The sequence below is a fragment of the Nicotiana tomentosiformis genome, chromosome 7, assembly GCF_000390325.3.
Source record: "Nicotiana tomentosiformis chromosome 7, ASM39032v3, whole genome shotgun sequence".
Taxonomy (NCBI): domain Eukaryota; kingdom Viridiplantae; phylum Streptophyta; class Magnoliopsida; order Solanales; family Solanaceae; genus Nicotiana; species Nicotiana tomentosiformis.
In genome coordinates this window covers 64,826,611-64,840,966 of record NC_090818.1, presented here as the reverse complement: position 1 = coordinate 64,840,966, position 14,356 = coordinate 64,826,611, and the positions used below count along the sequence as shown (strand labels likewise).

Sequence of the window (14,356 nt, the reverse complement as noted above, 5' to 3'; positions counted from 1 at the left end):
TTGATTAGTAGCTTAAAATAAATGGTACTTAACCTGTTATAATATGTTTGATTACACAAAATTTGTAAAAAAACTATTACCGATCAATATATATAACTTAAATTCTTCTAATATATTAAAGACGTTTTTAAATTTAAACTTGAAAAACGTTATGACCATACTTCACAATCAAACATAGCACGTCACATTTTTAAGTCGTTCCTCTCTAGCTGGTGAATTTCCATCTTAGTTCACACAATTCACAGGAGAAAAAGATTGAAAGTAAAGGGTGTGTTTGGTACGAAGGAAAATATTTTCAAGGAGAATGAGTGGTTTTATCACTTATTTTCTCTTGTTTGATTGGTGAGTAAATTTTTTTTTTACGGAAAATATTTTTTAGTCTCCTTAACCCACCTTCCCCAAAATCCTCATGTTTCCTATACCCCTCCCCCCTCCCCCCTCCGGACTCTATTTTCTTCAAGAATTTAATTTTTTTTTTCAAAATTCACATAAACGCAAAGGAACTAATGTGCTTACTTTACTTTTTAGCACAAAAACAATATTGAAATTTGAGCTCGATAACTAAAAAGAAAATATATTTTTTTTGTTGAAAAAGAAAGTATCATATCTACAACATGAAAAGAAATTACTTATTTTGTTGAATGAAAGAAAATACTTTTTCTACATCATAAAAATAATGTACTCGTTTTGTTAAAATGATAGAAAATATTTTTTTTACATCAGGAAAAGAAAATACTTAGTTTGTTGAAATAAAAGAAAATATTTTTTCTACATCACGAAAAGAAAGTACTCGTTTTGTTGAAATGAAAGAAAATACTTTTCTAGATCATGAAAAGAAAGTACTCATTTTGTTTAAAAAAAAATACTTTTTCAATATCAGGAAAAGAAAATACTTAGTTTGTTAAAATTAAAGAAAATATTTTTTTTAAATCGTGAAAATAAAATATTCGTTTTGTCAAAATGAAAGAAATTTTTTTCTACATCATGAAAAAAAATTACTCTTCTTGTTAAATTGAAAGAAAATAGGGTGAATAATTGGCGGAGATGAAAATTAGGGTGAATAATATTAAAAAAGAATTTTGAAAAACGTTTCCGATAAAGTTAATTATGGTAAAGTGATGTTGAGAGAACTGAAAAAGACTGGATCTTTTCTTTATTCGTTCAATCTTTTGTTGTTTTCTTAGCAATGGAAAAACGTAGTAGACTAACCAATCATTCCTCGTAACTTGGAGCAAAGGGATTTTTCATCATTTGTGTGGATAAGAATTTCTAATATTTCGCCTTCTTTTCTTTAGCGGGGTGGAAATTTTGAGAGTGACTTGAAACTTTCGGGAAATAATAAATCTTCAAATTTCTATACACAGAATGATGTGTCCAACGAGGCCATAATATAATGGCTACGGTTTATATACCATCTGAAAGCTTTTTAGATTCAAATCTCGTTAAATTACTATAACCTGTGACCAATTAACACTAGTATTAGTACATGAGTTGGATTTTTCTGGGAGTTCCAAGTCTTAGGAAATTATTTACAAAAATATGATTAAAAAGAGAGTAAGAAACTATAGTGGAACGTAGATAATAATCTCCCTGTAGTTGCATTCATGTTTAGGTAAATCGATATTATAATTACACAAACACTTCTTTTATCTGAAATGTCATAAAAAAGAATTTTCAGTTTTCACAACTGAAAACTTTGAGACTTTGTGTGATACTAGTTTAAATAGTTAATTATATAAGCTATAATTCTCTTACAGAAGAATTGTTAGCTAGTAAAGTACAATTGATAAAAGTCGGCCCTTTATTAATTTCTAAGTAACTTTCAGTAAAGTACAGGTTACAAATAGGAGAAATTTCGTTTTCTTTCCTGAACTTTTCTTACAAACATGCTTCCATATTTATAGGCGAATCCAAGATTTAAATTTTATGAGTTCAACTTTTAAATTTTTTAGAATTGAACCCATTATATTTTTAAAGTTATGGGTTCATATATACTATTTTTGCAATTTTAATAAATTTTTATTCCATATCAAAAGTTATGGGTTCAATTAAATCCGTCGAAGATACCCTACATATGCCCCTGACCATCTTAGATTCTTATAAGCAAGAAAAATAATGCAAAGATAAGAAATTTAAAAGAAGTGTTATGAAATAAAAGCAATTTAGTAAAACATGAACAAGAACGAAGTTATGAAATAAAAGCAATTTAGTAAAACATGAACAAGAAATAGAGATAGAGAGAAAGAAGAGTATTTCTTTTTCAATTGTGTGTATTTTTCTATCTATTATAAGGCCTTTATATAAGCATGAAAACTGAAAAAAAATATGTCATTGAATATGTCATCAAGCATTTGAGAAGATCACGTAGGAAGAGTAGACATCCACCATAATTTGATTTTTCTCGCATATCTAACATTAGTATATCTACTTTAAAAGGAATCCATTTCACGACAGAAGGCATTTTCTTAGATTAGATTGAGCAGACAATAATGGCTTTTGCCTTTTGGTATAATAAAATATTCCCACCCACTGTGTCGCTAGGAATCATCATTTAAAGTTAGACATAACTAAATATATCTCTTTGTATTTTTATTTAAATTTCTCAAGTAAAATGAAATGCATTTTCAATATTTTTTATAAAATAAAATAAAATAAAATATTAAACCCAAGTTGTATACCATTTTTAAAAAGTCATGAACTCTCCTCTTAGTTGTTAGGGTAAGTTTTCTTATGTTTCGATGAACGAACCATAATTTTTGCTTAAAACAAAATGAACTATTCAAAAAAAATTGTTTGAATCTTGTTGCTCCAGTTTAAAAGGATTGACTTCCAATTTTTCTTCGAGACATATGTTAATTGAATTGATAAGTAACGATTTGATAGACTAAAACCTGTTTGCTAAGCGTCAAAATTAGAATATTTTTTCCTTGGGGCAGCAAATTAGTCTAATAGTTTTGACAATCGAACACTACATACTTCATAAATGCAAGATCGATGTAGAGCAAAAATATAATCCAATAAAAATTAAACCTTACACATGTAAAATGCAATTTATTAGTTGTGCTAATGAATTACCATTTGCTTCTGATCGATTACTTAAATTTTCCTTGAACTAGGGTTGTAAAATGTTGGTATCATTCTTTAAATGGCATGCATGTAATTTGCAGCACTAAGCAGGGTATTTCCAACACCGACCTAACAGTGCCTAAACTTTAGATAAAACGGAAGATCTATGTCAATCCAAGACGATCATTTTTTTTAATTAAACAATTAACATTAATAAGGCGAAAAACAAATTTAAAAAGTGCTACAATGGCCCGAGCTTTTTGACCCTTGGACTTAAGGCCCCTCTCGTACTAGAAACAAAAGGTTTTATTGCAAGATCTATGGGGTCTCATTTTGATTTTTGTCTACACCTTTTGTGGATGATGAAACAAAACACATACTTTCCAAAACATGCCCCACAAGATAATGCCACAATTAAATGGATTTCTTAATTATTTATTTATTCGTTGGCAATAAAAGAAGATTAATAGTTAAATAAATTAGGTAATAAGGTATACCAATTGGTCTATCACATATGTAGTGTTTTATGAGGAGAATGATTGATCTAATATGTGCAATGACATCTATTGGATTTTTCCCTGGTTTTCTTTTTCTTGAGCCATCCGTTGATTAAACTCATTATATATAGTCTATGTCAAAGAAATTGTGATTTAAAATCTCTTTCTGTTTTGTTTTCTTGGCTGGGAATCAAAGGCCTTAAACGGAAGAAACAAGATTCCAATATTTTAATCGGTAGTCATCTGCACCGAATATTTACACCCGACTAATAAATAAGTGACTATGTCACGTTATTTAACTGTCAATCATAGTACTTAGCTATAGTAACTTCCATGTGTTTTGCACATACTCTTAATGTCAAAACCCAACTCCTACTATAGACCGTGATGACGCCCAACGTCGCCGTTAGGCAAGCTAACAGTGAACTATTAACTTTATTATTTTTGAAATTATAAATTTTGTTAAGTAAAGGAAAGTCAGTAGAAAAACATAGTGATATAAAGTATAAATTAAAACATAAAAGGAAAACGTAACAATACTGGATAAATACCATAAACAACTACTAGAAATTCCCAAAATCCGATGTCACAAGTGCATGAACATGCACTAGGAAGTACAATACTAATACTACATTTGTCTAGAATGTTAAATAGACAAGACACCATCAATAAAAATGATGGAAACTCAGTGTGCTGCGGATCGTAACATGGAATGCAGCTCATGGTAAAATCCCCTCAGCAGTTGCGCTCTGTAACACCCCGAAAAATTTCGAAATACTTAAGCGCTATTAAGAAAGTTGATGTGCGCTAATTATATTATTTTGTGTGCAGATGAGAACTATTAATGAGATGGATATCAATTAGATACGATAATAAGTGTACGAGTCATATTATAAGTGATGTGGGGTTTAGGGAGAGCCCTAAGTCCAAGTAAAGTTAAAAATTTAATGATAGACTAAAGTTTCAAATGAGTACGCACAAAACAAAAATTTGGACGGTGATAACTATATATATGTAAGGAGTTAGGGTGATGTATGACCTATCAAATTAAAGGTCTTTGAGCTAGTTTTCAACGCTTCAAACCGTTTGTCATTTGGACATTCCTACAAGACGTTATGACCAAATTACCAAAGGCTGGCGGAGGAGCCTGCGGATGCAAAGCATCCGAGGCCGCGTCCGAAAGAGAGGCTGGCAGTGAAGTGCTTCCATAGCATCCAGGTCCGCATCCGAGCATCAAAGAGGAGTGAAGTGGGGATGCGAAGCATCCAGGGTCGCATCCGAAACCCAAAAATCTGGGCCTATAAATACAAGGTCGGAGAAGGGAGATATTTTGAGTATTTGGGGGTTAGGGTTCTTGAGGTGAAGGGATGATTTTGAGCTCGAATCAAGTCCAATCAACCAAGGTAAGTTGTTAATGATGTTTTGGGTTGATTATTACTCAATATACATGAGTTCTAACATCATTCTTACATCCAAATACAAGATTTCATCATCAAATCCTCAAGAACACAAAAATCACCAAAGTTGTGATTTTTCAAGATTGATCTCTAGAGGTAATTCCAATGCTTCAAACTCGTTTATTATGAGTAGTTAGAAGTATTTGAAGCATTTGTTACAAGTTTTAATGGTTGAAAGATTGGATTATAAAAATCTAGTTCATGGCATGGATAGTACTTTTGAAAAAATAAGAGAGAAGGTGAATGGTAATCTTGGCGATGAAATTTATGAATACAATAAACCCATGGGATTTGTTACTAATTTTGGTCTCATTGGATGTTGTTATTATAGATTGAAGTTGCTTAGTGTAGTACATCATTGTAGTATCATTAAGGGACGAATTGAGGTATGTATGGCTAAACCCCCTTCTTCTTATAATCGAATTCCACGGTGTTCATGTAATTGAAGTAAGACCTTGATCATTATTGAATTGACTATTCCTAATGTGGTTGTGTCGAAGGATATATGTTCAATATTTATTCTAAATATTTTTATCATGTAATCTTGCCATTTGAGGATATGTTCAAAATGTGGAATATGTGTTAGAAATGTTATGACTTCATGTCAAGATCGAAATAAAGGTTGTTATTATGAAAAGCATCACTTTGCCTAAGATTCCCAAATTGTTGTGTTATGTGAACTTACTGTCTTGAATGGGAAGTCTTATTATTGTTGATAATGATAATGATAATGATATTTGAATGTGGAAAAGGGGACTGAAACTATGAAATACGGCCAAGTGCCAAGAATGACTTTGTAATTGAAATCATTAGTGCCAATGAATTGAAAGTATATGAAAGAAGTACGATGTGAAATGATTGCCAGAAAATAGTTGATGTCTCAAGTGAGATGGCCTATCCGATCGGGCCGAGATCGGACTCCGTATAAGAATACCGTGGTATTGTGGGTTGTGGCACTGTGCTGGAAATGATAATTGAAATTGTGAATATGGTTGATGTCTCAAATGAGATGACCTAGCCAATCAGGTCGAGATCGGACTCCGTGTAAGAACATGGTGGTATTGTGGATTGTGGCATATGGCACTAAAGATTACCCAACCTAATAAGATGAAAATTGACTTGAGAACTTATGTGATCCTTAATTGATGTTTTAGTTTTTTTTTGAAGCTCTTATCTAACTCATGACTGTTTCCCCCTTGTATTATTGCCCATTCTATTGAGATGGTGTTTTAGCTTTACATACTAGTACTATTTGACGGTACTAACGTCCCTTTTGCCGGGGGCGCTGCATCTTTAAATGGATGTAGGTGGTTACATAGCAGACATTGTTGATCGCAGTTAGTGGTACATCATCATCTTCTCAGCAGACTCGGTGAGCCCCATTTCATCCCTGGGTCATGTATCTTTTGTACTTTGTGTATTTTATTTGAGGTATAGCCGGGGCCTTGTTGCCGACAGTATCATTGTACTCTTCTTTATCCATAGAGGCTCCGTAGACATAGTGTGGGTTGTGTATTTGGTGCTGGGAAAGTTAAACTATGCTATGTTGTGGTTGTATTACTTGTCCATTTGAGACTTTAAAAATGATGAAACCTATGGCAAGAAATTGGTAATTTCAGGCATGACAGCTTTATTTTGCAATTAATGAAAACATATATTCTCTTTATTCATGAATGAGTTGGGTAGAAGAAAATCTAATAGGCTTTCTCGGCTGGGTTCACTTGGTGGAGCGCCGGTCGCGCTCCTCGGTTTTGGGGAGTGACACGCCCATCCGCCAAAATGACCAACAAAGTATACCTGCACAATTAGTGCAAAAGTGTAGTATAAGTACATAAATCAATGTGTACCTAGTAAGTATCTAGCCTAACTCCGGAGAAGTAGTGACGAGGGTCAACATCGACACTTACTAGTCATCCAATAAATCAGTATAATAGATTATAAATAGACATGAAATACAAGGTAATAATGAGGTAAGAAACAGTAACTAACAAAATCTTCCGACAAAATGACAGAATGAATTCCTCAAATACAGGTGTCTTCTCAAACAAATAAGAAATATCATGTAGATTCCAAGTCTCAAATCAAGGGAAAATCTCATGAGTATTAGGACTCCTAGCAATATTACGTACGAGTTATGCCGAGGTCGTACGGCCCGATCCATAATAGTCGTATACATACACTGCCGAGGTCGTACGGCCTGATCCGTGGATGCATCTCATATTGCTATTTCATAGCACTGTTGAGGTGTTCGGCTCAATCTCCAGGAAGAGAAGAAACTTATCGAATTATGGACCACGTATTTGCAACACAAGGACATAAATGTAAAGTAAGCATGACTTTTTCCAATAATCAAATACTCCCCCAAACAACTCAAAGTAATGAGGTTCAACCTAACATGATCTCTAATCAAATTTCTATTACAAGTTTTAGGTAATCAAACTAACAAGTTGAGTTCAAGTAATAAAAGTATTGCATGGTAAAGTCCAATGTCTATCCAGACATAAGCATGATCTTAGCTAAGTACGGACTCTTGTCACCTCGTGCGTACGTAGTACCCATAACTTGTAGAAAATAATAATTATGACACCTACGGGGTAGTTTCCCTCGCACAAGGTTAGACAAGAGACTTACCTCACTCCAAAATCCGATAACCGGCTCCAACACCTCTCTAACACCTCAAACCGATGCCCAAACGATCCGAAACTAATCAAACACTCGTAATTCAACAATTTATAGTAATTTCCAACCCCACTAAAAAAAATTAATAAAGTCAACCCTTGGGCCCACGTGCCCGAATTCTGAATTGTTTTGAAGCTAAACATTACCCATAACACCACGAACTCCAATATATAAGTTATTCCTAGTTTCATGTCCAATTTCGTGGTCAAAATGTAAAATTACCATTTTTCAATTTTGTCATGCCCCCAAACTGGGGTAGGATGTGATTGGCACTCAGCCCTTACTACTCGTTGAGTGAACCCTGTACTATTTGTATCAAACTTCAAGTTCAATAGCAAAAAAACTAACATGCTTAAATATTAATTCTAATCAAATTGCAGTTCTTAAGCTCACTGATAAAATATAATAAATAACGGATAAATCCCAAATTTTTTTAATAATGACCCACTAACAAGTCATGACCCTCTAGAATCTGAAAAATAAAATTTAAAATACATAGCATATGGGGGCATCCCCCGGAAATAAAATAAACGTAAAAAAAAGAAGTTATAAATACTAGTATGAAAAGGGTCCGCTACCGCTGGGATGAATCAACGGAGTCTGTAAACTGAATCTAGAATATCTCCTCTAGCCATGTGCCTTGTTACCTGCGTCCTCAATACCTGCCACACGACGTAGCAGGCCAAAACGGGCTAAGTGCCACCAAAAGATACCCAGTAAGTCTCATAGGCTACCTCCTAAAAAGGCGGAGCGGGACCTTCTGGAAAATATAAGAAACAAAAGGGATATACGGAAAATCATATAAATCATATAAAATTTTACAACCAAGTAATAATCTGGAAACTGAAATTGTACGCTAAATTGTAAGCTAAAACCGAAACTTAACGTAGAAATTGAGCTCATAACTGATATCTGAAATAGAAACTGAGTTATATATATATATATATATATATATATATATATATATATATTAAGATATGACTTTGCAAAGTTAATTATTACGCATAATGGCCCTGCGTACGTGAGTATCTAGGAACACGTACGGGAGAGTGTCAGCCTATCTCCCCAACAAACAGTTGGCACCTGCGAGCGTGGGGTAGGTAACCCTGATATCATGACACTCACGCTGGGGGAGGTTGGCCACTTCTCCCTACTGAATGTGAATATCACAATTAAAGGCACATAACAATTGGTAATACACATAAGCATGTATTCATGTCACATATAATGTCGTACTGAATAAGAATAAGTGAACTAAGCATTGGATCACGAGAAGACATGATTTAGCTTTAGCTAACAAATGAAGCACAAGGGTTATAATGGAATTCCCTACTAGGAAAGTAAATCTCAACTCACCTCAATTACAAGCTCAACTTTGCCTCCACGTATCTTCCAGACAATCCCAAGTCACCAATTTCTCTAACTACATGAAAATTGGGTTCAACTTAAATTAATACATGTCCAAAGAATACAACTATATACACAGTTCTCTTGTTCTAGAAAAATCCCACTTAGGTTATAAAACACTAATTAGTTCGTAATAACTAAATAAATCGATTTGTAATGTTTAATCCCACAACTCATTAAAATAAGCTATAACTACGAAGTTTTCTATTATTTTCTTTTTCTTCCAAACTTCATCACTGCCCAGCAATGGGTAATCATGATTCCAATAATAAATTCATAGTAATACGTCCAAGGCTCTTACTATATTGTAATAACATTATTGAATAAAGCCCAAGCATTTAAAATCCTTTTATTGTTTTAAAAAAAAATCCAAATATCAAAATCCTACCCATATCTCAATTGATAGTAGATAAATAATTTTTACCATAGAAGAGTATATGGGTAACTCCGAATGAGAGTCAATATGCCACTTTTGATTACAAAATTCTCGTAAAATCAAACTCTCAAGATAACCCAAGCAGTTGCAGACTTGCGGTGAACAAGCTTGAGAAAACAGAAACTTTGTTTTCTTTCTTTATTGAAGGTAGCCAGCGAAAGAGGCATACAATTGTCATTGATTTAGTGGACTTATTTTTCTTAAAGTTTTCACTAGTTGGAACGTGGGACATAGCTAAATAATTGCCCAACTTTTTCTTTCTTTCCAGTTGTTTACTTGACTTCTCTCACCATATTTTAAACTAATATATAAGCTGCTTATCCTTCATTACACTAGCTAATAAGAAATTATTCAATACACTCGAATACTAGAAAATTTCAGCAACTTTGTTTTCCAACTAAAAGTCAGGTAACTTAGTTTATTCTTAAGTATCCGGCCTACCATATTAGTTCATATCCTATATGCATATTATCCCAAATACTTCGCTTAAAACATGCAAGTCCTTATACCCTTCGAGCACTTTAATTACATTATGAACTCCGAGATTATTAAAATTTTAAGCTAGAAATTTATGGGGCTTTACATTCTCCCCCATTTAAGAATATCCGTCCTCGAATGTTATGTCGTAATTGTTCTTTAGTCTAAAAGAAAAATCTTAGGACCCCAAAATTTGACTAATTCCTAAAATGTTTAAATATTTCGGCAGAGTCTCCCTTGTAACTGGAGCTTTTCATAAATTTTCAACCTGTCCAATAACCCAATAACAATAATCCTTTGCACCTCTATCCACTCAATCCAATAATATACAACATCAAGGCACATCCATATAGCCGCCAAAGCCATTTTACATCATTATAAGCACAAATATCACATAACTTAACAATCTAAATATTTTAAAGCTTAAAATGAATCTTCATGGCTTCTTCGGGCTCCCACGTAGCTTCCTTAGCTGAGTGATTGCTCCATATTACTTTCACCAAAGAAACGTCTTTGGTTCGAAGTCTACGAACCTTCCTGTCTACTATAGTTACAGGGACCTCCTCATATGTCAGAGTATCATCTACCTCTATCTCCTGTCTATCAAATACATGACTCGGGTCGTGAAAGTACTATCTCAACATGGACACATGAAAAACTGGATGCACAGAAGATAACTCTGGAGGTAAATCTAGTCGATACGCCACAAGCCCAATCCTTTCAAGAATTGGATAAAGCCCTATATATCTTGGGCTAAGCTTCCCTTTTCTACCAAACCTCATGATACCCTTCATTGAAGACACCTTTAAAAATACATAGTCACCCTCTTTGAACTCAAGATCACGGCGTCTTATATTAGAGTATGACTTTTGTCAGCTTTGAGCTGTTTTAAGTTGTTCCTGAATAAGTTTCACCCTTTTCAAGGCATCCTGTACTATGTTTGGCCCAATAAGCTTTGTTTCACCTATCTCAAACTACCCTACCGGCGAACGACATTGCCTCCCATATAGGGCCTCGAATGGGGCCATCTGAATGCTTGCTTGATAACTGTTAGTATATGCAAACTCAATCAAAGGTAGATGATCATCCTAGTTTCCTTTAAAATCAAGAACACAGGCTCGTAACATATCTTTCAAAGTCTAAATTTTCCTCTCGGTCTGTCCGTCCGTTTGAGGGTGAAAAGTTATACTCAAATTAACTCGGGTACCGAGACCTTCCTGAAAACTCTGCCAGAACTGGGCAGTAAACTGTGCACCCCTATCAGAAATAATAGACATGGGAGAACCATGCAACCGAACAATCTCCTTTATGTATAATGATGCATACTGGGGTGCCGTGTAGGTTGTTTTGACTGGCAAAACGTGAGCTGACTTAGTGAGTCGGTCTACTATGACCCAAATAGAGTCATGTTTCTTAAAAGTTCGCGGCAAGCCAACCACAAAATCCATATTTATTCGTTCCCATTTCCATTCTGGTATTTCAATGACTGGAGCTAAGCCACCTGGCCTTTGTTATTCAGCTTTTACTTGCTAACAGTTATGGAACTGTGATACATAATCTGCAATATCTCGCTTCATATTATTCTACCAATAAACATCCCTCAAATCATGATACATTTTGGTAGAACCTGGATGTATTGAATATCTGGGGCTATGAGCTTTTACCATAATTGCCCTTCAAAGATCTTCTACATTAGGCACGCATAAGTGGCCATCAAGTCTCATTACACCATTCTCATCAAGTGCAAAATTCTTAATCTTGCCACTGAGGACACCTTCCTTGAGCTTAAGAAAGCTAGTGTCATCAAATTGTTTGGCTTTAACTTGCTCTACTAAAGTAGACTTAGCACCCATACTTGCTATCAACCTTCCATCATACTTCTCACCCTTGGCTAGCTATTTGTTGGGCTTCCTTAACTATTGGACGTTCGACCACACACAACCTGGTCAAACTCCCCATGGATCTTCTGCTCAGATCATCAACAACCATAATCGCTTTGCCGGGATGGTAAAGGATATTACAATCATAATCTTTAAGCAACTCCAACCACCTGTGTTGTCTCAGATTCAACTCTTTCTGCTTGAATATATACTGCAAACTTTTGTGATTATATAAATATCACATTGCTCTTCATAAAGGTAGTGGCGCTATATTTTTAGACAAAAAACAACTGCTGCTAGCTCAAGATAGTGGGTAGGATAATTTCTCTCATGATTCTTTAACTGCCTAGAAGCATAAGCAATTACCTTGTCATTCTGCATAAGAACACATCCTAATCCTACTCTAGAAGAATCACAATAGATCACAAATTTACCTGTAGGGGTAGGTAGAGTCAGGATTGGGGTTGTTGTCAACCTGTTCTTGAGTTCTTGAAAACTTTTCTCACAAGCTTCAGACCATTGGAACTTCACATTTTTCTGAGTTAACTTTGTCAACGGGGAAACTACTGAAGAGAACCCTTCTACAAAACGACGGTAGTAACCTACCAACCCTAGAAAACTATGAATCTCTGTAGGGGTCGATGGCCTAGGCCAACTCTTAACTACTTCTATTTTCTGTGGGTCTACTCTAATGCCTTCTTTTGAGACCACGTGTCCCAAAAATGTAACTGTATTGAGCCATAATTCACATTTGGAAAATTTGCCATAAAGCTGACGGTCCTTGAGTATTTGAAGAACTGTTCTCAAGTGATTCTCATGCTCTTTCTAGCTACGGGAATATACCAAAATATCATCGATAAATACTATGACAAAGGTATCTAAGAAAGGCTTGCAGGCTCTATTCATTAAGTCCATAAAAGCTGCTAGTGCATTGGTCAACCCAAAGGACATCACTAATATTCATAGTGACCGTACCGAGTCCTGAAAGCTGTTTTCGGGATGTCTGCTTCTCTGATTTTTAACTGATGGTATCCCATTCTCAGATCTATTTTTGAGAAATACTTGGCACCCTGCAACTGATCAAATAAGTCATCTATCATAGGCAGTGGATATTTATTTTTGATAGTAACCTTATTCAGCTGGCAGTAATCTATACACATCCGTAGGAAACCATCTTTTTTCTTCATGAACAACACTGGAGCACCCTAGGGTGAAACACTAGGTCGAATAAAAACCTTATCTAAGAGGTCTTGTAACTACTTCTTGAGTTCATTTAGCTCAGATGGAACCATTCTGTAAGGAGGAATCGAGATTGGTTGAGTTCCTGGCAATATGTCTATGCCAAACTCAATCTCCCTATCTGGTGGTATCCATGGGAGATCATCCAGGAACATGTCTGAAAACTCTTTCACAATCGGTACTGATTCAAGCACTGGGGAGCCAACTTTCATATCCCACGCATGTGCTAGATACGCTAAACACCCGCTGCTCACTAGTTTTCTAGCCTTAAGGTAAGAAATAAACTTGCCCACAGGCGTACCCACTTTACCTCTAATTATAATTGGATCTTCTCCAACAAATGAGAATTGAGCCGTCTTCGCGTGGCAATCAAATGTAGCATGACAAGAAGATAACCAGTCCATGCCAGCTATGATGTCAAAGTCTACCATATCTAACAAGTTCAAATCGGCTAATGTTTTTCGGCCTTGAACTGTGATGATGCAGTTTATGAATATATACTCAACTTTAACATATTCCCCTATAGGTGTGGAAACCTCAAACAGAACCCCTAATGTTTTTGGTGCTTTTCCAAACTCGACACAAAAATAAGGAGACACATAGAAGAAAGTTGAACCAAGATCAACTAATACATAAGCAAGGCGACCACAAACCGAGAGAATACCTGTAATAACTCTGTTAGACGCCTCAGCATTATGCCTTTCTAGAACTGCATAGAATCTGGCTGGTCCACCTCCTCCTTGAGCTCCACCTCTATTGGCACCACGCCCATTCTGAGTATTAGATACCCGAACTAGAGGAGGTGTAACTATAGAATTACCCATGGATGTTGCCTGTCTGGTTGGAGTTTTCCCCGGAGCTTGTCCAAGCAGTGGACAATCTTTCTTAATATGACCCGGATCATGGCAGTGGAAACAACCTTTCTGACCCAAAAGACATTTCCCTAGATGTCTTTTGCTGCACGATGGACATATAGGATAGGAGAACCGAGGTTGGCCCTGACTAGTTTAACTTTGCCCATGAGGGGCCTGACCCTTACTCTTCTGTCCATGTCTGAGTGGAGCTAGATAAGGAGATGAGTGAGCCGTTGATTGAATGTAAGCTGAATGATTCATGTTCTTACCCCCCAACTGAAAATCCACTATAAATACCTGTTGTTCTAGCCTTCTTGCTGTTATCTCTAGCTTCCCTGGCGATTTTATCAAAATCCTCCTTACG

The 14,356-nt window shown here is 35.4% G+C and overlaps 1 protein-coding gene across 1 annotated transcript; it reads right to left on the bottom strand.

Annotated features, from left to right (window-relative positions):
- Positions 1–13,155: 13,155 nt before the first annotated feature.
- On the bottom strand, positions 13,156–13,962 carry LOC138895703 (uncharacterized). Its single transcript, XM_070180423.1, has one exon. It carries the CDS (start codon positions 13,960–13,962, stop codon positions 13,156–13,158), a length of 807 nt encoding a protein of 268 aa, XP_070036524.1.
- Between the last annotated feature and the right edge of the window lie 394 nt (positions 13,963–14,356).

Bases quoted from the DNA above. Each gene is read 5' to 3' on its own strand.
- LOC138895703 (XM_070180423.1), bottom strand. From the start codon at position 13,962: ATGGGTAATTCTATAGTTACACCTCCTCTAGTTCGGGTATCTAATACT.